This window comes from Egretta garzetta, unplaced genomic scaffold (assembly GCF_000687185.1).
Source record: "Egretta garzetta isolate BGI_Z169 unplaced genomic scaffold, ASM68718v1 scaffold1603, whole genome shotgun sequence".
In the NCBI taxonomy this organism is placed as follows: Eukaryota; Metazoa; Chordata; class Aves; order Pelecaniformes; family Ardeidae; genus Egretta; species Egretta garzetta.
This window is the reverse complement of record NW_009259271.1, coordinates 18,705-43,198: the sequence shown is the minus strand read 5'-3', so window position 1 is coordinate 43,198 and position 24,494 is coordinate 18,705. Positions and strand designations below refer to the sequence as shown.

Sequence of the window (24,494 nt, the reverse complement as noted above, 5' to 3'; positions counted from 1 at the left end):
TAGCCATCCTACCGTAGTTGCTTTTGCTGTTTTACAACAGAGTTTTGACTAGTGTCTTCTGTTTCTTGAAGCTATTAGATGATCCTTTGCTGAACCATTGACATTTGTGAAGACTGAATGCCACACTGTGAATCAGCAGCAGGGCAAGCCATATGCCAGCCTGATACTGTAAAACGCTGGGCAGCCTGAGCATGCTGGTGGGACTTAGCTTCTCTCACCCTTGGTTTCATGTTTCCAAGCTATTTAGTATGCAAACCTAAGCCTGTAGGACTGTAACATTTACTAGATTGCTAGAGAACTCTTCATTTTGTAGGAAGATGACATGCACATGTAGACAGAGCTGCATAAACTGTTGTAACAAGAGCCAGTTCTTTCTGTGCTGTGCCCATTTTTGAAGGTAAATGTGTTCTCTAGTTCTGAAAAGATGAGAAGGCTGCAAACTGCCTCATGGACCTCCTCCTTCAACCACCTGCCTGTTTTTTTTTTCTCATTTATGAGGCATTAAGCTTTCCTAGATGTAAGCCAAATTTTATTACGTGTCATTCTGCACGTACAGGGTGCATGAATAAATACCTTTACCAGTATCATGCTTGTTTACATGGGGAAGCCTTTGGCAGTTCTGTGTGCTGGTTACTTGCAGAGTTTTAAAAATGCCAGCTTTAGCTGGAGTAGGAAAGTAGCTTTGCAGAAAGCTTCATTATATTGGGATTGGAATTGGACATGCTGCAATAGCTCTCTGTCTTTAGAAGTTAATTTATAGCTCAACTTAATCCTTTACATGCCCTCAAATCTGGAGTCTGTTAGGTGACTGTCTATGGAAATATCTTTTTGACTTCAGTGTATTAGCCCTCAGAGTTTATTTTGGAAAAAATATAAAGAGAGACCCTAAGAAGGAATGGACTGTGTCCCTGGTAAATGGTTAACGGCATGGAGATTTTATTACAAATGGGTTACAGAAAAATCACACTCTCTTCTGATGATAGGAACAGCTTGGTGAATAAAGGTGATAATGAAGAAGGTGGAATCAACCCAGAAAAATCACATGCCTTTGCTCTGGCACTAGAATAGAAAATAACAGTTGGACATTTTCTTGCTGACTTATTTGAAGGCAGGGTGAGGTACTGAAATAACTTGAGAATTAAACAATGTCTTTTAATCTGTTGTTTTTTCATTTCTTGTAGATTAACACTAGATTCAAGACACCACTTCCATTACCTTATCTATGTGAACTGGTGTTAGCGAACTTTATAAAAACCTTTTCCTAGGGCTAGCATGCCCTAGCACATCAGCCAAGGTTAAAAAAGAAAAAGCAGTCCGCACATCTGTAATAATTACTGGTTGCTTGATATCTGTTTGCATACAGTCCTTTCTTCTTTCCCTCTAGTATGCTTTTTTACATTAATGCTGCAATGACATTTTCCCTGCTAAGTAAAAATCATCTAGTGAAAATGAATGTATTTGCGGGGCCCCGTACTGGTTAATTTTGCCTTCATTTAGAATGCTTGGATTTCTGTTCAGGATTTTATTGGGTTTCTGCCTGATAACGTCTTCTTGTCAATAGCTCTCCCACTCCAGAAATGCTTGATGACTTTTGAAGTGTCAAAGTAGTGTGGAAGAGAGGTGAGCAGGCAGTCAGGATTGTATAGTAGCTTTTATTTTGCTGTGGTATACTGAATTTCAGTCATTTCAGAGTAAAAGAAGTGAATGTTGCTGTATTCCATGGGAAAATGTCTTGTAAATAGATTAAAATCTGTTAAAATAATTTGCCTGGGTTTAGTGGATCTGTCAGTTGAAGCAATGCAAATAACTTTTAAGTCTTGAGACTGATTAGTACGGGGGGAAGAGGGGGAGAAGGCTGATTAGGAAGAAATGGGAGGAGGATTAAACCAAACTTTCCCAGATTAGCGTGCTAGCAATGCAGTATTACCATTAGGTCAGCAGAGCACTTTGCCTCCTTCCTGTTCCTTCCAATGTGGCTGTGTTTCAATTTGCTAGCTTAATTTGATTTGCTTACCACCATTTGGGGAGTGTGTATGTTTCGTTGTTGCTTTTTTTTGTTTCCCCCTAGTGATGTAATTTTGTATCTCTAATGGGAACAAAGTCTGGCAGAGGTTGGGAGGGAGGATGAAGGACCCAGGATTAACTCTTCCACATGGACGAGGATTGAGTAACAAGTTTGTTTGTGGTGTCCTGACACAAAGAACCGAGCCTATAAATGAAAAATGTGACCTGCTGGCATGAACAGGGTATCAGTGATGTGTGGAACTGTTGTCCCCAAATCCCAAAGCATATTATATGTCAGGCCCTTCCATCAGTTTGTTCTGTACCTGGAGTAGCATGCCGTGAATGTCTGCTTGGGGTCTGAATGTCACCTGATCGTACGCTTGATACAATGTTGTTAACTTAAACCCCCTTTGAGACCCTCAGGGTTTGTGTGTTCCCCCGTTATCCTGTCGCATACTGGAGACTGTTCCTGAGGAGTGGTGATGACTGGAAGATGCTTCTTCCATACACCTCTTTGCATTGTCTGTCTTCAAACTGTCCCACATGGATGAGTAATGATGGTCTGTGTTACTCTTTGGATATTGGGTGAGGAAATTGAGGATCTGGTAGTCTCCAAAACCCAAACTGGTAGAAGCTTTGAGGATGGCTAACACAAAGGAATAGGATGCCTTTGGTGTCAGCATGTTATTCTGAAGCTTCTATTATTGTTAACAAGTGTAAGCCAGAAGCATTTACTTTCCAAATTCAGAACAGACTTTGCAGGAATAAGTGAACTGAAACAAAAAGGGGAAAAAGAGGCATGTTTCTAGCAGTCAGTTTATTTCAAAAAATTTCTCTCACCCTGACCCAGCTGTACGACTGACGGATGGCATCACAGTTGCTGTGTGAGGATGAGTCTTCTTGCAGCTCTTACTCAGCTCTATCTTTGAGGTTGTGTTTACAAAAAAGACCTTAGGTCTGAGAACCTCTGTTTCTTTTTGTAATCTTAAATTCATCTTTGGACTCCACCCACATGCATACAAACAAACAAACCCTTTTCATGTCATCCGTCCCCATAGAAAGTCTCATCCTTCCTGTCATCAAGTCATGCTCGCTAGCTCCCACTTTGAAGGTGGCAAAGTCTCTCAGGTGTTCTTATAGCTTGGGAGCAGATAGTTAAGGTTCATTCCTATCCTTGCCCGAGCCCTTAACAAGGTTTGCTAATCTATTATAAAGCACAACATCCTTTTCCATCTACTGGCTTGGCAAATACTTCAATGCCAAATGTTTGTGTAAAGCTTTTTCATATTAAAAACTACGCAGTCTGCATAACCGACCTCCAAATCTTCTGTGACTCCTTGGCAGCATTATTGTATGAAAGTGTAATGCTCATTAGTCATTGGTCTGAGGCAAGAAACAAGAATAATCCATCACTGCGAGGTGAGAACAGTCATGGGGTGCACATGATCTGAGCTTGGACCCAGATTAACTCAGTTCTGAGCCCTGGTTTGTACCTTGGAAGGCCTCTGCTCTCCTACTCCAGCCACCTGTGAGTATTACCACCATAGTGTTTTAAGTTGGCCAGAATTAGCTCACCCATCTTTTTCTGCCATGTGTTCACAGACAGCTGCTGTTACCTAGGCTGTGGCTACGTCTCTTTGTTCTTCCTGAACACTTGGGCATACTTAAGACTCTGGCTTAAGTGTTTGGGCCTTGCTGTCCATGTTAACCGTCCTTCCTGGCATGCCAGGGTGGTGCAGAAGCACCAGGCTGTAGCACAGTACGTCAGAGGTGGCATCAGGCCAAAGTAAAGGGCGTTTCAGAATCTCTGACCCAGATAGTTAACTGTGCCATGCTCTGTGTGCTCTGGATGACAAGGGAGAACAAGAAAGCACACAAACTCTGTCCCAGTTTTAATGATTTTCTGTACCAAACCCAGCAGAAAGGGTGCTATTAAAGCAGTTCAGAGATCGCTCTGAGTTTTACAAACTCTTTGTGGCCTTATGTATTTGGAAAGAGGAATGGATTATGTTAAGGTTTAAAATGAAATTAAATGAAAAATGATCAGTTTTCTGCATTACTGAGGAAGAGAAGGATCTGATGGGTTATGACAGATCCCAGTTCCCCCCTTCCCCTTTTTCTTTTATTTCAGTCATTGTTAACAAATCAGGAGCAGAAGAGTTGATATACTAATGTTAGGAATACATTGAGTAAAGATTGACATATCCAAATGCTTGTCAGTTTTTCCCAGCTGTCAAGCAAAATCATACAACCTTCCTACAAGGCTTGCTTTGCGTAAGCACATTTTAAGGATGTGTGTACTTTCTTTGGCCAGTTTAGCCATGAGAATACAGAATTAGGTGCTGTTTGGTACTCCTGTATCAACTTAAAGCACTGTAATTACATCAGTACATTGCCTGAGCGTGAATGCATTATATAAAAGCACACTTACTGGTTCTCTTTGTTGCTGTAGGCTTTTGGGGAAAGATGATTAACTAATACGAAACATTCTTATGCTAGTATGACAGCTTACACGTTTGAGGGTGTTCTAGTTTTGTTATTTTTGGGGAGAGAAGGGGTGAATCCAAACCCAAAACTAAATCCCAAATCCTACCTCTATTGAAAGTAGGTAAACGAACTGTGTGTTGATTAGGTCTGAAGTGTACCTGTTATTATTGCTTCTCTATGCAGGTATTTTGGGACTGGTTGTTTACATACAACTGAACGTTTGTGTAAGTAGTTGCAGATTCAGCCAAGAAGCTGGTAACGAACGAAGTAGTAGTAACAACAGAGCTGAAGACCTTTCATTATTTCTATTAATATGACACTTTTGTTTGTAGAATGAAATGTGTCTTGCCACACAACAGCTTTCGAAGCAGCTCCTTGCCTATGAAAAGCAGGTATGTTCAACATATGCCTTTGATTTCTTTTCCACCTCAGCACTTGCAAAGAAGTCTGTGTAAATAGTGTGGTTTCCGAAAGTGCTTAGGGCACTGGCTTTACTTGGTTTCATGTGAAGGCTGTTGTAAAATTCCCCAGTATGTTCAAGGGAGTTAGGTCACTTCTGAGAATCTAAAAAAAAAAAAAAAAAAAAAAAAAAAAGGTGCAAAATATGAGTTAACAAATTTATGAAGATGCAAGCCTGTTTGTTCATATTGTATGACTATGACTTTAAAGTGAGTATAATAAGCATTAATTAAATATTGTCCAAAATCCATTTATTTAAAAGAAGAGGAGCAGGGTAAAAGAGTATGTATTAATGAGTTACTGTTTTTCCATTTAGTTTTATCATTATTGCATTTTGAAGGAGTATTCGTTACCTTTGTAGTAAAACATGTGTTGTATTTTTTACTCACCTTTATTGATTTACGGACCAAATGTGTGTTTCTGTTTTCAGCATTTTGCCTTAGGTAAAGGAGATGAAGAAGTGATATCCACCCTTCATTACTTTTCAAAAGTTGTGGATGAGGTAATTTGAATTGCCAGTATTCTATTTTTACAACATAGAATATTGGTGGCTTTTATTTTGGTCTTTGTCTTTTTGGTTCGGAGCCTTTCCACTGAAGGCTAGATTGTGCCTGAGTTTTATATAATCATTTAATTGGGGGAAAAGAAGTATCATATCACCCCTTGTAATGGTTAGAGCTATTTCTGTGGCTTTGTCCCACATGCTGTCCTTAGAGCAAAGCTGAACTTCCTAAATAGTGGAATTAGAAAAGAGACTGAAACAGGAACTTTAATCTAGGCTGGGGCCATTTTTAATTTAATTCCATTTAAAAATGACATTTACATTTTTAAGCTCTAAGCCCTGCAACTTGAGCCAAAACCTGCCAGGGGTGGAGGCAAGGCAGCTGTGAATTGCTAAAGTTGCAGTTTATTTTCTGTGAGATGACGCAGAATACAGAGATGTCTGGAGGAGAAATGCTTGCTGAAGGCAGCTTAGGTACTACAGTTGTGTGTGGTGTACGCTTAACTCTCTGTAGGTTGTTGCTGAGTACTGAGAGTCTTTCTAAATGCTTTTGTAAGACCTGCCCGTATAACGTTTCAGTATAACCTTAGTATCTAGGTCCTTGTTGCTTAAGTATCATTTGTTGCATTACTCTTTCTGTTGTGAGCAGAGCTGTGCCTTCAGGGAAGTATTGTTGCTCTTGTTAGTCTACTTTCTAGTTTCATTAAGAAGGCAAAAGGCTATATTGAGGTCTACTTTTGGGGAGAGGAGAGGAGACAGGAGGGTTGTGGGGCAAAAAAATGTTAAAATTTTTAGAGCCCATAGATAGCTCTAACAGTATAGTGAGAGGAATCCCAAAGGTTAACTTTTTCCTTAAGCTTCTCCTGCTGCAGGTCTGCTCTCAGGGGATACTTGAAAGGAGCACTTAAAATCACAAGTCTTGTGCTTGTCTATGTGAACTATGAATAAATCAAAACAAGAACTCTCTCCTTCCCAGATACAAGAGAACCGTTCCATTTGGGAGCAGCAGGCTGAGAGCCTGTCTGTTCCGTTCTGTCGGTCCCATTTTCCCCTCACAAGAATTTGCTCCATTCCTCAGCCTCCTTTTCTGTGTGTTAGCTACCCCCTGTACCCGTTTCTCAGTAGTCTGTTCTACAGGCATTCAATTGTCCTGGTTTAGTTTTGTGGGAAATACTGACTTCATCCTTACCTGCATAACTCCATCTAGAGGCCTCCAGGATATTGTGAGCAAGTGGGCAGAGTATCATGTCAGCATGTAGCACACTCCTAGTTTGTAGTATCAGGTGCTCGGGCAGTGTGATTGATAGCTGTCCTGCCTGAACCCATCTAATATTCTTAGCATGCCACTGCTGAAATGAGAGCCTTGCCTTTATCCTAAACAGTGTCACGCGAGTGCTTTAAAATATGTTTCAATATGCTGAATTTTAGAGAAACGCTTGCAAAAACAGGAACGGGAAACTGCTCTGAAGGAAAAATATTTGAATGGGACCTTTCATTGTGTTTGCTCCCTGTTGTGATTGTGTCCCGGGTAACCCTCATAAATGGAAAGAGTTTCTAGTCATGGCGGTGGGACTGTAACCCTCTGGTGTAGAGACTGGTTAAAAAAGGCTAATTACAGACTAAATCCTATTGGGTTAAGCATTAGCATTAGTGGTCAAGTGAATTGCCCTAATACGGTATGTGGGAACTGAAAGGTTCTTGGATCCTTGGCAAACACCAGGCAGGAATTAAGCATTTAGGGGAAAATCCCCATCTGTCTTGCATATTTTGAGAAATTTATTTTAAGCATTCAAGTACATAATATCCTTTTTTTATCTGCTGGGCACAAATGGCAAGTGTGCTCCTTCAACAGCTGTAGAGTGCTATGTGTCTTAGGGCATTCCTCTATTCTCTGTTTCAGCTCAATATTCTTCACTCTGAATTGGCAAAACAGCTTGCAGATACAATGGTTCTACCAATAATACAATTTCGGGAAAAGGATCTCACAGGTAAATTTTATTTTAAGTTTTAATTTTCCTTACGTATTCTTTCTTGCTTATTTCATAATAAATTGAGGCATAATGTCATACAGTAATTTGTTCTTTGATTCACAGAAAAGTTTTTTACGTTTTTGGTTTTTTTTCTGCTGCAGAATTTCACTGACAGGTGCATCCTTTTACTCAGTCTTAAATAGTGCAAGTTCACCACATAACATTTTATGCACCATATGGTGCAAGCTTGAAAATAGACAGCTTTGTTCTTTGTTGGGTCACTCTGCTTTTACAGTAGTGTAATTTTACTGAAGTCATTGATGTTATAATGGCCTAAAGAAGGAAAATTTAGCAGTGGATCTGGCTTGCAAACAGTTTTTATCCCACTTCAGAAGTTTGGGTTTGTTTGAAAAGCACAAGCAAGAACGCTTTTTTAACTTCAGAGTATAGTATATTCCCTCCCTTTTAACAAACCAGTCCACTTTAAATCCTTGCCATCCAAGGGTAGTTCCAAGTAACCTGATTGCACAAACTTGGAAATTCATTACTTAAACAGCAGAGCAATAATGCAAACATTTGGTGTAATTTCAAAAGAAAGAAGTTCATATTCGAGGTCAAGGACACCTATTCATGCAACAAAAACATGAGGTTTTACTGCAGCATTTTGTTTTTATTTTTTTTTAAGTCCAATTCTCAACTCACTAGGCTCAGTCCTGTTTATGTACTTTTTTAAAGACATCATTTTGATGGGAGACAAAAAAACTACAGCAAAATAGCGACTAATTAAGGTTCCTTATATCATATCATCTCATTTGCAATTGTGAAGACATTAATGGAGGTCTTATTTATAAAATAATGTCAACTATAAAGCAGTATTTGGATGGTAAGATCTTGGTTCTATAAACACTTTTCCACCTCTTTAATGTGGCTTCACTGATACAGCGATTCTGCTCCCACCTTTACGGATACTGCCACTCGGTTCATGAAAGAAGACGTAAAAAGAAAATGTGAGTGAAGTCCTCAACCAAAGCCTCAGCTGCTTCATGACAAAAAGTGAAAGTTTCTTCAGCTTCCCTGGATGTCAAAATCTTTTTTGTTCTATCCATCCTTCACAACCTCCATTCTTCTCTGACACAGTCTGTAGAACAGCATTTTTAGTAGAGGCCTGGCCATATTGAAATTTCATCGTAGGATTAAACAAGGAAGATTAACTGTGTTCTTGTTTTTACTTTTGTTCTTGTTATGTGTATGTATTGAATACTGTAGAAACCTCTAGGTACAGGTTAGTCACACCTGAGAAGAATTTCTGTCTTTCTGCATTAGAGTCATGAGGAAGTGTTCTGAGGAGAAGGTGGTGGCATGAAGCTGATTAATGTGTAGGTGATTACAAATAACCAGAGACCTTGATGACAACGTACAATTTCTCTTTATTCTTTTCACAGTTGCATAATGTCTATTCTTGCGAATGTGCTTTCTCTGAAGCTTTTTTAGAAGGTTTCACCAGTTGCAGCATACATTGGTATGGACACTGAGAGTAGCTTGTGGCCAACACTTGAAAGTTGAGTTGCCTGTTTACCTTCTCTTCCTTCTACCTGCATCAGAAACTCAGGCCAGTGTTTGCTATGTAAGCATCATAGCCAGCAGTCAGATGTGACAGATACATATTTCTTTTCAGAGCGAAACTTAGCAAAAAAATGTTCCACATTGATGGAGATTCACGTACAGGAAGGGGCTTAGTTCCTATGTCTCTGGGACTTAGATTTCTCAGTATCACATAAGCATTGTCAGGAAGTTGTTCAGAACTGCCCATCTTTTATGATAGTGCTGGGCCTTCTGTCATAACAGGCATACTGGAAAGGTGCTACTTTGGGCATATTACACTGGCAGATAAGGAGTCTTCTTCATAGTGGTAACTTGTTCGATCAAGTAAACTCACTCGACTCTTAATTTGCTATCTCCCTATTTATTTCTCCAGCAGCTGATCTGGTTTATCATTTTCAAGACAGGCACAACTTGCACATCTCTTCTTTGAAAGGATTGGAGTGACTTAGGCATTAAATATTCCCTAAATGGTCTCAGTCGAACAAAGTGTTTACAGCTCTTTTTACTTTGAATATTTGATTTCTCTTTTCCAGAAGTAAGCACATTGAAGGACCTTTTTGGCCTTGCTAGCAATGGTATGTTTCCCTGTTTCATTTGTTTCTAATGGTGTGCACCTGTTGTATCACAGAAGACATTTTTAATCTACGCACACACACATCACATTTCTAAAAGAAATAATATTCCTTGTCTACAGAACATGACGTGTCCATGGCAAAGTATAGCAGGTTACCGAAAAGGAAAGAAAATGAAAAGGTAATGAACGTGACAGGGAAAAGGAAAACTTTGTATCAGCTGTTCTGTCTGCATCATTGTTCACTTACGAACTTTGGAGTGTTCATCAGTTAAATTCACAGTAGCTCAAGAGTACTTGTGATTTCATTTCCAAGCAGACACAAAGCTTTTAAACATCAATTCAGCAAAGTTATACCTGGTTTCTTCAAGTTAGGCAAGTGATCAAGTATTGTGCTGAACGAGAACCCTTCAGATCCAGGGGAGCTCTTCAGACAGAGGCAATCCAAATGGCTATAAATAGATTTGTACAGGCCTACTGTTGTACAGCTGATGTGATGATGCTGTATAATTGGGTATGATTCATTGTGAACTGTCATGAAGCCTTGTGTCTGCTGTTTATAAAGCATTCCATTTTTTTTGCATCTACCTTCCTGCTAAATCTCTCTGTATGGATTGTCATTCCACTTACAGTACACATAACTGTTGATGTGATTGTTTCAGATTTCTTCTTCTTTGCCCTCTGGACCACTACCCCAAAATACATCCCTGTATGCCAAAATGTATGGGATTGGCCCTATCCTAAGTGTGCATCAGTTCTACAAGACTGGTCCTTTAAAGCAAATGCATTACAGAACAGATTGTGATATAACATATTGTGAATTGTTCATCCCTGAATTCTGCACCTGTAGGCTTGTGTTGTGATCTCAGCTGCAAATAAATTTTTTGCACTGAGATCAGACACAGAATTTTAGTTGTGGTAGTTACATAGTTTATAGCCACAAGGTCTGTCCAAATGCTTAAGTATCTTGCCAGAGAAGGGCTTGAAGTACTTGCTTTGGGTTTTGAATTTGCTTTCTTAGTTTCTCATCCTTCATTTTAATGTGGAGAAGTTCTGTAATGAGCTGTTTAAAGATAACTTGAAAGTAATCTGTAAATATATCCAGCACAGTAACACTTTGTCAACCTCTTTATCAATTTTTATTCAGCTTAAGGCAGAAGTGGCAAAAGAAGTGGCAAATGCAAGAAGAAAGCAGCACCTTTCATCACTGCAATATTACTGTGCCCTGAATGCACTGCAGTACAGGAAGAGAGTGGCAATGATGGAACCTATGCTAGGATATACACGAGGACAGGTATGGACAGTAAAGCATCTATATCACTTAAACATGTCCCTGGGAAAAGTAAAACAACTTAGCTCTGGATTTTTTTTTTTTTTTTTTTTTTTTTTGAGAACAGACAAATGATAACAGGGCCGGGGGTGAGGGGAATCTTTTATTCAGCTTGCTGAGATTCTAACAACTGATTTTGTTTGTGGCAGATAGTTGAATGTTTAGATATTCAGGAAAGAAACCAATGAAAAGAAAAATCCAATGCACTTATATGCAAAATCAGCCCAGGGTTAATTTTTTCCCAGCTAAGCTATCAGTGCAGCAGCATTTACTTCCACTGTTTACTCTGTCTGCACAAACTCTCCTATGTAGCAGTTCCCTTCCTGGCACATAATGTTCAGCATACTGATGAGGAGCGTGCATGATAGGGAACAGAGCATGCACTGGAGGAACTGGAAGGACAAAACAGTAGAATGGATTGAACATAAGGCTGGAAAATTCTCTTTCTAACCTTTAATTCTGTCAGCAATTTGATAGAGCATTTCTAACATCTGTAAAATGCGGCAGTAATAATGACTCTCCAGGATGTCAGGAGGATCAACAAACTAGTATTTTCACAGCACTTGATTCTCATTACTACCCATTTTAAGGGTCTATTGTGCTTCGACGTTGATGAAGAAAAGCATTGGGAAAATGAGAATTGGGCTGTGAAAATGGGCAAAATGGAGGCAGTGCTCTGTTTGAGATTGTAGTGTGGATCATCATCTCTATTGTCCTGTGTCTTCTGCAGATTGTGTGCCCTATATAAAATAGGTAATAAATGAGAATTCAGTCACTTACCCCACCACAGGAGTTCATGCTGGTCTCTGCTGTAATTATACTAAGTGAAAGAACTGCATCAGTTTCCTTTACCGGAAGCCAAACAACTTTCTTTCTCTGTATTTTATCTGGCAAAACTGTCATATCTCAGTGCTTTTCATAGGAAGGCCTTAGGTTGTCATGGGAATGACTGAGTAGCCAGAAGCCAGTTGATATTGGTGCTTAAATACTGTGAACCACCCTTCAGTTTATTAATTACTCAAAACATGGGTCTGATATTTCACATTTCCAATGAATGACCAGGCCGTAAGAAGTTTTTGGAAGAAGCAGTGGTTAATACAGGGTTTATTTGACTGAAAATTGACATCAACATCTAAGCTAGGTGTGTCAGTCTGCTATCAGTGGAATTTAGAGCTCTTCCCTCCTGAAGCAGGCTGCTGAAATAGAATAGGTGAATCATTCTTTAAGAGAGCGTGCTTTCTCTCCTTTGCCTGTAAAGGGAGTCTGTGGTCAATAACATGGTTGCAGAAATCTGAGTTACAGGTAAGAGGAATCCCACGTCCCAGGGTTAGGGAAATGGAGTGGAATCACAAGTAAATTTGGATGAAATAGCTAATAAATTGCTTAACAGCCAAGAATTTGCTTTTACATCTCTTCCTGGAGTAGCACTGATTTTTTTTTTTTAATTTTTTTTTTTTTTAAAGCTAATTAATTGCACACATGCGCTAGCTATGTCCATGTTTCACACAGTTGCCAGTAGATCCTAACTATGACTGTGTGCCCCACAGCAGGTAATCCAAGGTCAAGTCTACACTGAGCGCTTTGCTGCAGTTGCGTGCCTGCTGAGCTGTACCAGCTAAGTGAATTCATCTTCTGTCACAAAATGTGCACTTTGGCCTTAGTAGCTTTTTTTAGCTCCTTCAGTAGAACAAAATCCATGTTAAATCTGTAGCTGATAGAACTGATTGTCCTGGAGGCTTCTGCTAGCACAGCTGCACTTCATCACTTTCCTGACTGACTTTGCTATAGCAGTATAAAATTTCCAGATTGGAGTTGGTAGTCCAGGTTGGACTACTAAAACTAATGGATGATTTGTGTTCCATTCCTTTTGATATGGTGACATTGCACACAGTAGCTCATAACACCACGAGACCCAATTCTCCACCGTGCTAGCATGGGAGAGGGCTACCTGTTCCCTTATTTCAGTCATTTAGCAAGTTCATGGGAACATACCTGTCAGCAGCCAATAGCTTATCTGTGTGCAAAAGGGTGTGTGAAAGAGTGGAAAGCTGCAAAAATGAGAAGTACAAAGAAAGGCAATGCAGCTGTTTTGACCATGTGTTTGATCGTCAGCCAAAAGTATCAGTCATAGTGGGATTGCTGTTAATACATTCCCCACAATCTGTTATTTGTCTGCCAAAGCCAAGATAACTTCCAGTGTCGTTGTTGGTTTGTTGTTTTTTTTTTCCAGATCAACTTTTTTAAGAAAGGAGCAGAGATGTTTTCCAAGAGAATGGACAGCTTTTTGTCATCTGTTTCAGACATGGTTCAAAGGTAACACAATACTCTAGCGCTGTAACCTTCAGCACGTAACAGAGAGTGCCTCTGTTCCTTTCTTATGAGAATCCTTCCATGCTTGCATTGCATTGTTGGCCATATTTTGTTAAAGCGGCAGGTGGAAAGGAGGTATGTTCGTACATGTGAAGGAAAATGCTATCAGTGCACTGCAGAGGGTATTTTTACAGTATAGCCATGAACCAGTGTTCACAGGCTTTCTTACATCCCTGTGTCTCTTCACGGATGCAAAGCATGGAATCTGGGCTTGAAATGGGTTAACAGAATTAATGTAATAGAGCTAAAGTGCATTCTGAATGAGAGGTATTTATACTTGCTGGGTCTTCTGTAGTAATACTGTAACAATAACCCATTAACCTCCCAAATAAGGATTTGGGGCCTATAGTGTTTGATCTTGTAGCTACACGAGGCAAACAGAAGTCCTTGCCCTAGAAAACCTGTTCATTGCATCCAGTATAGGCTGTATTGGTACACTGACTTCAATCTGCTTTGGCTCAGTCCTTATTTTAATGAACTGCCTCACTTTTGTACTCCTAATTATTTTTTCTCCCTGACCCTCAATGAAGATTTGACATTTTCTTTATAATTCAGTCACTGTAAATGTAAACTTTACATTTAAAATGTAATCATATTAGAGAGAACATTAATAATTTATTTTAAATCATCTGGAACACTGAACTGAGTCCTTCACTTTATTGCTCATACCTTTCATATTGTACTGTATCCAAATCATTATTTATTCTGACTCTGGTGGCATTATAAATAAGGCATACTTGTTCATTTGAGAACAGTGTTATAAGTAATGTCCCTGTATAGTAGATGCTTTCAGTAAATGATTCTTTACTTCCTGTACCTCTATACTTGTTTATACATCTTTTCACACTCACTTCTGAAGTAAGTCCCTCTACGGTCTACGTAGCATTTGTACAGACTGGAGGACAGATTTTAAACTCCATTGAAAAGTGCCCTTTATTTAGTAAGGCTAGAGCACCTCGCTTGTGTCTTACAGGCACAGTGAAGATCCTACTGTTGGATCCTCTCCATAGAATAAGCCCTTGTTTTCCAAAGTCTGATGGATTTGAATTCTGGATGGTACACAGTAGTAAATGGAAGCAAAAATAGGCTGCTCAGTTGGTTTGCTGAGTCTGGTTTTTGTGTTTTAAGTCTGTCACACAGCAAAGCTGGAAAGTACAACTCAAATGTAACTAGTACAGGAGCGTGACGTCTTTGGAAAACCCAAAAGAGAAGCTTGCAAAATTCTGAATGACACTGTGCGGGTTAGCAATTACTGATACAGGACATAGTTTCATGACTTAAGATTATACAGCCACTGAAAACCGTGCTGCCCACTCCTTTCCTTCTTTAGTGCCGGGGATTGCAAGGCCTCAGTGAGTCAGATCTGCTTGGTAATCAAGCTAAAAGCTTTCTGTCAGATTTGTTTTCTTGGAACAACAAGCCGATGAGACCTGTTGTGCAGTTACAGAATTTCAGCAGTGGTGTAGTCTTCCACCTACTTAAGCCAATTGTGAAATCTAGTCTTCATATTTAAAAGTATTTTCATTTATACAGTGAATATTGCTAACTGTAAAAACACCTAAGAGAGGACAGATCATAAAATCTTGTCAGTAACCAATTGGGCTAATTGCCACAAATGCCTGTAGTTTCAGAATTGTCAGCTTTTCTCTCCTTTCTACCTTGGAGACAAGAGAAACACACCTTAGGAGGAGGAATCCCATTTTGGGAACCATGAAAATGCCAGGGCAGTTTTGTTGGAAGCAATTTGTGGTGCAACAAAAATGACTGATCAAAAGATTCATTTAAATAGCGCTTAGGTAAAAACAGACAGTGCTGTTCCATTTTATTTCAAAATTGAGTTTGAATAGTTCTTTTTCTGACATTTAATGATAATGGTGAAAGGCACTAGCTTGCAAAATATGGTCTACTTTAATTCAGATCTGATGGTACTACTCAGCCTTTATAACTCAGCCTCTCATATGACTTGGCTAGGTGGTAAGATGCATGCAGCTGGTCTCATTTTGGAGGTGATGTGGGAGCTTAGGAAGTCTCAGCTTTCTAAAGATGCAGAAAAGCTGGAAATAAGCTAACATGAAACAGACTAACGCCATGATGCAAGAATGACTCTTCATCTGGCCAGTCAGATACTGCTTAGTGCTGACTTAAATGCAGCACTGTATCTCTAGATTACTTCAACAGTTACAGGATATCGCCAGCTTCTACAAAAGACTGGGGAGGAGAATGGGAGAGGAATTGTATGTACTTGCTTTGTACTTTTCCACAGGCTTTTTGCCACTGGCAGAGACAGGATGATGGGCTACATGGATCTTTGGTTGTGCTGCGTGCAGACTTTGCTATGTGTTCATGCTCTCCAAAAGGTTTAACCACTTGGGCAGGAAGTAGGGAGAAAGTTGCTTATTGCATAGATGCAGATATTAATGACTTTCTAAGGTATGCAATGACAACTATTCTTATGTTCCCAACTCATGACTTTTCCTAGTAGCCAGGATGCAGTTGATAACTCCTCAAGTTTGGAAAAGTTAATGAAGAAATCAAATATTTGCTAGTATTGTTTCTCTGAAAGTCAAAGAACAGCTGCTGTGCAGTGTGGACCTCGAGAGGTCATCTAGTCCGACTCTCCTGCTGAGAGCAGGGTCAGGCTCAGTACTGTGTCCAGTCAAATTTTTCAGGATCTCTCTCTCTCTAGCTACACGAGGCAAACAGAAGTCCTTGCCCTAGAAAACCTGTTCATTGCATCCAGTATAGGCTGTATTGGTACACTGACTTCAATCTGCTTTGGCTCAGTCCTTATTTTAATGAACTGCCTCACTTTTGTACTCCTAATTATTTTTTCTCCCTGACCCTCAATGAAGATTTGACATTTTCTTTATAATTCAGTCACTGTAAATGTAAACTTTACATTTAAAATGTAATCATATTAGAGAGAACATTAATAATTTATTTTAAATCATCTGGAACACTGAACTGAGTCCTTCACTTTATTGCTCGTACCTTTCATATTGTACTGTATCCAAATCATTATTTATTCTGACTCTGGTGGCATTATAAATAAGGCATACTTGTTCATTTGAGAACAGTGTTATAAGTAATGTCCCTGTATAGTAGATGCTTTCAGTAAATGATTCTTTACTTCCTGTACCTCTATACTTGTTTATACATCTTTTCACACTCACTTCTGAAGTAAGTCCCTCTACGGTCTACGTAGCATTTGTACAGACTGGAGGACAGATTTTAAACTCCATTGAAAAGTGCTCTTTATTTAGTAAGGCTAGAGCACCTCGCTTGTGTCTTACAGGCACAGTGAAGATCCTACTGTTGGATCCTCTCCATAGAATAAGCCCTTGTTTTCCAAAGTCTGATGGATTTGAATTCTGGATGGTACACAGTAGTAAATGGAAGCAAAAATAGGCTGCTCAGTTGGTTTGCTGAGTCTGGTTTTTGTGTTTTAAGTCTGTCACACAGCAAAGCTGGAAAGTACAACTCAAATGTAACTAGTACAGGAGCGTGACGTCTTTGGAAAACCCAAAAGAGAAGCTTGCAAAATTCTGAATGACACTGTGCGGGTTAGCAATTACTGATACAGGACATAGTTTCATGACTTAAGATTACCCAGCCACTGAAAACCGTGCTGCCCACTCCTTTCCTTCTTTAGTGCCGGGGATTGCAAGGCCTCAGTGAGTCAGATCTGCTTGGTAATCAAGCTAAAAGCTTTCTGTCAGATTTGTTTTCTTGGAACAACAAGCCGATGAGACCTGTTGTGCAGTTACAGAATTTCAGCAGTGGTGTAGTCTTCCACCTACTTAAGCCAATTGTGAAATCTAGTCTTCATATTTAAAAGTATTTTCATTTATACAGTGAATATTGCTAACTGTAAAAACACCTAAGAGAGGACAGATCATAAAATCTTGTCAGTAACCAATTGGGCTAATTGCCACAAATGCCTGTAGTTTCAGAATTGTCAGCTTTTCTCTCCTTTCTACCTTGGAGACAAGAGAAACACACCTTAGGAGGAGGAATCCCATTTTGGGAACCATGAAAATGCCAGGGCAGTTTTGTTGGAAGCAATTTGTGGTGCAACAAAAATGACTGATCAAAAGATTCATTTAAATAGCGCTTATGTAAAAACAGACAGTGCTGTTCCATTTTATTTCAAAATTGAGTTTGAATAGTTCTTTTTCTGACATTTAATGATAATGGTGAAAGGCACTAGCTTGCAAAATATGGTCTACTTTAATTCAGATCTGATGGTACTACTCAGCCTTTATAACTCAGCCTCTCATATGACTTGGCTAGGTGGTAAGATGCATGCAGCTGGTCTCATTTTGGAGGTGATGTGGGAGCTTAGGAAGTCTCAGCTTTCTAAAGATGCAGAAAAGCTGGAAATAAGCTAACATGAAACAGACTAACGCCATGATGCAAGAATGACTCTTCATCTGGCCAGTCAGATACTGCTTAGTGCTGACTTAAATGCAGCACTGTATCTCTAGATTACTTCAACAGTTACAGGATATCGCCAGCTTCTACAAAAGACTGGGGAGGAGAATGGGAGAGGAATTGTATGTACTTGCTTTGTACTTTTCCACAGGCTTTTTGCCACTGGCAGAGACAGGATGATGGGCTACATGGATCTTTGGTTGTGCTGCATGCAGACTTTGCTATGTGTTCATGCTCTCCAAAAGGTTTAACCACTTGGGCAGGAAGTAGGGAGAAAGTTGCTTATTGCATAGATGCAGATATTAATGACTTTCTAAGGTATGCAATGACAACTATTCTTATGTTCCCAACTCATGACTTTTCCTAGTAGCCAGGATGCAGTTGATAACTCCTCAAGTTTGGAAAAGTTAATGAAGAAATCAAATATTTGCTAGTATTGTTTCTCTGAAAGTCAAAGAACAGCTGCTGTGCAGTGTGGACCTCGAGAGGTCATCTAGTCCGACTCTCCTGCTGAGAGCAGGGTCAGGCTCAGTACTGTGTCCAGTCAAATTTTTCAGTATCTCTCTCTCCCTCTCCACCCCCCACCCCCCCGCCCCCCATCTCCCATGGCACACACAGTATCTGGGTACAGATTGTGTCCGCTGTCTCTCATCCTATCACTACCCGCCTCCAAGAAGGGTCTAGCTCCATCTGCTGTATGCCTTCCCATCAGGTAGTTAAGCTAGCAGTTAGGTTCCCCCCTTAGCCTTCATTTCATGACGCTGAGAAAAGTTCTCACAGCTTCTTCTCATGTCACATGTTCTGGCCCGCTAGCCATCTTGGTGGCTCTTTGCTTGACTTTGTTTCTGTCTTTCATGTGCTGAGGCACCAAAATTAGACACAGGACTCCTGTTGGAGTCTCACAAGTGCTAAACAGATGGGAATAATTACTTTGATTTTTTTATAATAATTACCTTTGACCTGCTGGCTATACTCTTGCTCGTGCAGCCCAGGATGTGACTGTCCTTTTTTTGCCACAAGGGCGTGGTGCTGGTTTGTGTTCAGCTTGTCCTCTAGGACCCCCAGGTCCGTTGCTGAAAGTTGCTTTCTATCCAGGTGCCTCCCATTCTTTACAGTTGCATGGGGTTATTCCATCCCAGGTGGGACTTTGTATTTGTCTTTGCTGAACTTCATGAGGTTCCTGTCTGCCCATTTCTGCATCATGTCAAGGTCTCTGAACAACACCCCTCCACTCTACCGTATCTGTCAATCAGTGTTCCCAGTTTGGTGTCATCTGCTCCTATGGGTTGCCCAGCTCTTATTAAAGGTGATCTTAGGAATTCCTGCATGTTATACAGTTGCAGGAATAAGACAAAATTCTGTGAAAGCCAAGAGATACTGTAGTGAAGCCTACTTCAAACCGTGCTGCTATACTAGAGCAACATCTGTGCATGTTCAGCAGTGTAAATTCATACAAGCGCGGATTTATAAGATGTCTCGCTCAAAAAATAGAACTTAACTCTTCAGTCTCAACACTGAAGTACTTGTTTCTCATGTGTGCTCATTTCAGGTTTACAGAACAATCTCATAATTCTGATTGTTCTCTCTCTCTCCTGCTTGAGGAAAGAAGGTAACTACGTTTAGTACAAATTGCAAAAAAGAAAGCAGAGCTACTGTATGAGACATACTGAGAGTAACATCTTCAAGCTGGACTTTCAAAATAAAGAGCAAGGGGAAGTCCTGGCTGCGCTTTTGCTGCCAGCCTGCCAAAGATAGCCATATTTTCCTTAAACCATTGTTATTACCTTCAGAGCATATGCATCTTGTCTCTTTAGGCTCAGATGACATTTTCTGGGAGCAGTTCCCCATTGTATGCCTCTTCCTTCCATTCTTTCCTAACTGCACTGATTTATCTAGTCCTTAGAGAAAGCCTTGGGCATGTAGTCTTACATTATATTTCTTATAAAGTCTACTCTGAAAATAAACTTTGTCTTGCACTACTCTCCAGTGTAATCTCAACTGGTATGTGTTCACTTTGGGTTACAGATGTTAGATATATCCTGGTATAAATTGACTAATGATGGCTTTGGGTTTGTTGTTGTGGTTTGTTTTTTTTTGTTTTTTTTTTTTTCCAGCATACAGGGAGAGCTGGATGCTGAAGCTGAAAAAATGAGGGTATCCCAGCAGGACTTAATTGCAGTTAATGAATCTGTTTACACCCCAGATTCTGATGTAACTTCACCTGCTATCAATAGAAATCTCATCCAGAAGGCTGGCTACCTTAATCTTAGAAAGTAAGATGACTGTTGCTGCCCTCTGGTTTGTTTAGTTACTGACTAGTTGCTACCTTTTTAGGTCGTAAGACTCCTCAGGTAATGATGTTTGAGGTTCCTGAATGACTGTGGTAGCTGTACTCTTCAGCTCCTAAGTATCTCTGTCATCTTTGGAAATGTGTTTTAGAAGCTTAAACTAAATCAGAGGTATTTGAGACTGTTATCCTGAGAACAGAAGTTTACTTCTGGTTGAATTCACCTACAAGGATGATGTCCTGCATTCAAGTGGCTAAAAAATAGAAACTGATGGGGCTGGGTTCAGATTGTTCCCAATTCTTAGGGTTAATGAAAACATAGTGTTTACAAAAATAAACAGCTATATTTTATAGTTAATAAATGTCTTCATAAATGACCTTCTTTACATAAGTAAAAGCTTTATGGACAATGCAAGTGCATGACTTTGAATTCATACCACGTATACTGTTTAGTTACCTCTGCAGATTTTCCAAATAAAATCTTTCATCAGCTTCTGCAGGAGCTATGTATACTGGTGGCATATAGCAACCCTGTTTGTGTGATTGATTAAATATCAGTTTATTTCTATTTGACTGGCATTTTTTTTGCATGTGTGTGAGTGGACATTTATTGATTTCTCGTAGCATTCTAAGAGCTGGAGTGCAATATAATAGGACTCCATAGCTAGGGAGAAGATGGACTCTGAGATACTACTTGCAGAAGATACTTTTTTGGGTGATGATTCTTTGTGCTGAGGTTGCTCATTCTGCTCTACAGCTTGAAAATAAATATATATTTTTTTTTAATCCATCTCAATAGCATTTCATGTCAGTTACTCAGTACCAGTAATTCTTTTAGACCTTAACTGCAGAGAATGTTTTTAACTTGAGATGTTTGGACTTAGTTTAATTCTTCAGCTTTTATTAAGGATTAGTCTCTGTTAGGAATAGGTGCTGCTTTTACTTCTTAACAGAGACTCATTATAAAAAAAAATACCAGGGTTGAAGTTCAGATTAGCATCAGGATATGTTTGCAGTTTCGTATATGTTTGGACTCATTTCTAAATGGTAATGAGTCTTTATCACTGCATCTTCTCTTTAGTAAAACAGGTCTGGTGACTACAACTTGGGAAAGACTGTATTTCTTCACTCAAGGCGGCAACTTGATGTGTCAGCCACGGGGAGCAGTAGCTGGCGGATTGATTCAGGACCTGGACAACTGCTCTGTTATGGCTGTAGACTGTGAAGACAGAAGATACTGCTTTCAGATCACTACTCCTACAGGCAAAGCGTATGAGACAGGTTTTATCTGAGGATGGCCAGTCACACCTACCCTTTCAGATGCTCTTTCATGTAAAACATCCTTACTGTAATAGTAAGCCTTTCTGGCGTTTCCAGAAGGGCATTTCCAAATTAAAAGCATGTTCCTTCCCATCCTCCCCCACAAATGCTTGAACAACACATGCAGGATCCTTTGGCTGCAGCTTATTTGTGATTTTTGTTCCTTTGATGGTTAATAGATAGACAGCTTGGTGGCGTTATGAGACTTGGAGTCAAACAGTCCTGGTGTCCACTGCTAGCACTGATACACTATGTTTATATTTTAGGGGTATAACCCTTCAAGCAGAAAGCAAGAAAGAGTATGAGGAGGTAAAACTATTTTCTTTATGTTGTTATTCTTGTATACAAGTCAGCTTGAAGAGTTCAGTTTCATGTTTCCCTTCCAGTGGATTTGTGCCATCAACAACATCTCCAGACAGATCTATCTCACGGACAATCCAGAGGTGAGAGCTTGTTCCCATCTTTCAGTCTGTTCCTTCCAACTTGCTTTCCCATTGTTCTTTACGTGGCAATGTAAAGTATGTGTATACAGGAGCTCTTCTGTCTTGTTTTCGTAGGCAGCTGCAATCAAGTTAAATCAGACAGCCCTACAAGCAGTGACACCCATTACCAGCTTTGGGAAGAAGCATGAAGTTCACCACCCCAGGTAACACTCTCACTTGAACGGGCTAGAGACTGCGCTCAGTCACGCTCATCTTACAGGGCAGCAGTCACCCAGGAGAAGGCCCTGTCTAGGCCCTGGCTTTACAAGCCTGTGTGTTCCAGCAGATTCCTCTACTTCTGATGTTTCCTACTGAAAGCTGAAAGAGATGCTAAGTGTTGAGGGTAACGCTTATTGCTCCACATCACAGCTTTGAAGCTCCTTGCAGTTGCCACTGGGATTTTGCTGTTTCTTCAGGAACAAACACAATGCTTTACTTGTAAGTGCTGTGCTGTAAGGGAATGATTGGTAATGTGGGTAATAAAGCAGAGTCCCCAGTATACATTGAAGTATATTATTGTGTATTACCTCAAGCAGTTCCTGTCAATCTGTCACAGGAAAATGCCTTACACAGCTGTCAGAATAATTACTGTTGTTCTCTTGTGCTCGTTCAGGTCAACCGATGAAGCTCCCCTCCTTCAAAAATTGTTAATAATGCTCTAGGATATGCTTATATTTCAAATACATGATTTATGTATCGTTTTCTTGGTGTCCACATGATCTTAGCACCTTGCTTAGTGGGAATTTTTCAGACTTCATCATCAGGGTCGGCTTTCAAGCCCAGTGCTGGACTGAAATCCTGCTTTCAGATGCATGAAGAGACTTCTCCCAGTGCTGGACTGAAATCCTGCTTTCAGATGCAGTGCAATAAATAAAATAGGGCAGGTTTGTGTCACACTGACTTCAACATGAAGAGACTTCTTTGCAAGTTTTGCCAGAAAACTGTAAATTCTTACTCAGATACTTACTTCTAGAAATTCAAACCTTTTCCAGATCTTCTGCCTCTCAGGGCAGTGCCTTTACTATGATTTATGATTCCCTTTATTATGATTGCTTACAGATTCCAAGGATTCCCTATAGCCATGGGGAATGCCAGTCAGTTTCTTTCCAATTTTATTGCTGTTTTGCTTTGATTGCAGATTTAAAAATAGAAGAGTATTGCCACCTTATTTCACTGGGCAAAGGAAATAGCTATTTCATTGACAAGTAATCTCCCAAGTCACTTTTACATCTGTATGCAACTAGAAAACTTTCTAGAAATAGAAGGATGCTGCTAGTAAACCCAGTGTACCTCATGTAGTGATGTGTATAGTTACGATTTCTGTAGCTGTGGGGAACTTAGCATTTCGTTCTCTTTGAGAAAAGGTACAAGAAGAAATCTGACCCAGCGTGTAATGCTTCTTCTTAACTATCACATTGTAACAAGCCTGTGGCTGAGTAAGATCTTAAAAAGACGTCAGGATTGTCATTGACACCCGTCGGCACAAGGCCAGGTCTCTGCTGTTTGAACTGATAATGCGGCTGTAAATATGGCCACTGGAGGGCAGGGAGGCAAACAGCAACCTATTGTTGAAAGTCTGCCCAGAGAGTTGCTCTGCATTCAGGTTTAATACACAGGCATTTGCTTTTTTTCCTAAATAATTTTAGGTACAAAAAAATAAAACTGAGATTTTACTAGAGTCCTCAGCAACAGGTAAATAGGAGAATACTCTTACTGATGTTTATGTGTACTGGTTCAGTCCCACTCTGGATTTTTGAGTAATCTCATCTCCCTTCCAGAGCAAAGATAGGGTGTCATTGATTGATTGAAACACTTTTTTTTTTTTTTTCCATTTTCACTTTAGCCAGAATGTAAAGAATATGGAAAACGATAAAATAATTCCTCATGAATCAGCTGGCACTCAAGACTCCACACAACTCATTGCTCCCGGAACACCGATTCAATTTGATATCGTACTGCCTGCCATGGAATTCCTGGACCAGAACAGAGGTGGCAGGTATGGCCAGAGACAGTGGTCGGTCACTTTAAGAGAGTGATTTCAGGGGAGAACATTAGGTATTGCAGCATGTGTGTGTGGTGACCAGAATCTGTAATTAAGAGGTTTGTTCTTATTTCCTAGGCGTTCAAACCCATTCGGGGAATCTGAAGACAGCAGCAAAGATGAGGAGGAAGGTCAGTGCTTCATTTTTCCAGATAAAATCAGTCATGATTTTAGGCCTGGTTCAGCTGTCAGCTCTCCAGTGTCTCTTAGCAAAAGCACCTGACACCATGGAGCAGCGGTAGCTGATCTATAGCACAGCTGAAGGTAGTTACCTTTCAGAAGCCAGCGTTTTAAACATCATTATCTGTGAAAACAAATGCCTTCTCCCTTGACAGTCCAAGCTGCACTCCAGTTTAGTTTTATTTTAAATGTTTAAAGGCAAAAAGACTTGCTCGCTTGGGTTTTGTCTTTCATTCTTTTTTTTTTTTTTTAAAAAGTAGCTGTTGACTTCTTTAGAAAGGGTGACTGCCCTGCCTCTCGTACTGCACAGGTGGATCTGCATAGCTCAGCTCAAGCTGATGCTTAACGATCTTTGTGCAAATGCAGACACAGCTCGTCCTGCGCAACGCAGACGCAGCCGTTGTGCCCTTTGAACAGTCCCGGTCCGCAGGAGGCCCCCCACTTTGCCCTGCTCG

General features: G+C 40.0%; 1 protein-coding gene across 1 annotated transcript in view; it reads left to right on the top strand.

Annotated features, from left to right (window-relative positions):
* The window catches only part of APPL2 (adaptor protein, phosphotyrosine interacting with PH domain and leucine zipper 2), a 34,178-nt gene that overhangs the window by 5,149 nt on the left and 4,535 nt on the right, over window positions 1-24,494 (top strand). Inside the window, exons 2-15 of the mRNA XM_035891698.1 lie at window positions 4,824-4,883; window positions 5,381-5,452; window positions 7,353-7,440; window positions 9,558-9,599; window positions 9,719-9,777; window positions 10,743-10,889; window positions 13,156-13,238; window positions 19,844-20,002; window positions 21,098-21,286; window positions 21,603-21,645; window positions 21,723-21,779; window positions 21,894-21,982; window positions 23,662-23,814; window positions 23,938-23,990. Coding sequence (XP_035747591.1) covers window positions 4,824-4,883; window positions 5,381-5,452; window positions 7,353-7,440; window positions 9,558-9,599; window positions 9,719-9,777; window positions 10,743-10,889; window positions 13,156-13,238; window positions 19,844-20,002; window positions 21,098-21,286; window positions 21,603-21,645; window positions 21,723-21,779; window positions 21,894-21,982; window positions 23,662-23,814; window positions 23,938-23,990 — 1,294 coding nt within the window. The remainder of the gene's footprint in view (window positions 1-4,823; window positions 4,884-5,380; window positions 5,453-7,352; window positions 7,441-9,557; window positions 9,600-9,718; window positions 9,778-10,742; window positions 10,890-13,155; window positions 13,239-19,843; window positions 20,003-21,097; window positions 21,287-21,602; window positions 21,646-21,722; window positions 21,780-21,893; window positions 21,983-23,661; window positions 23,815-23,937; window positions 23,991-24,494) is intronic.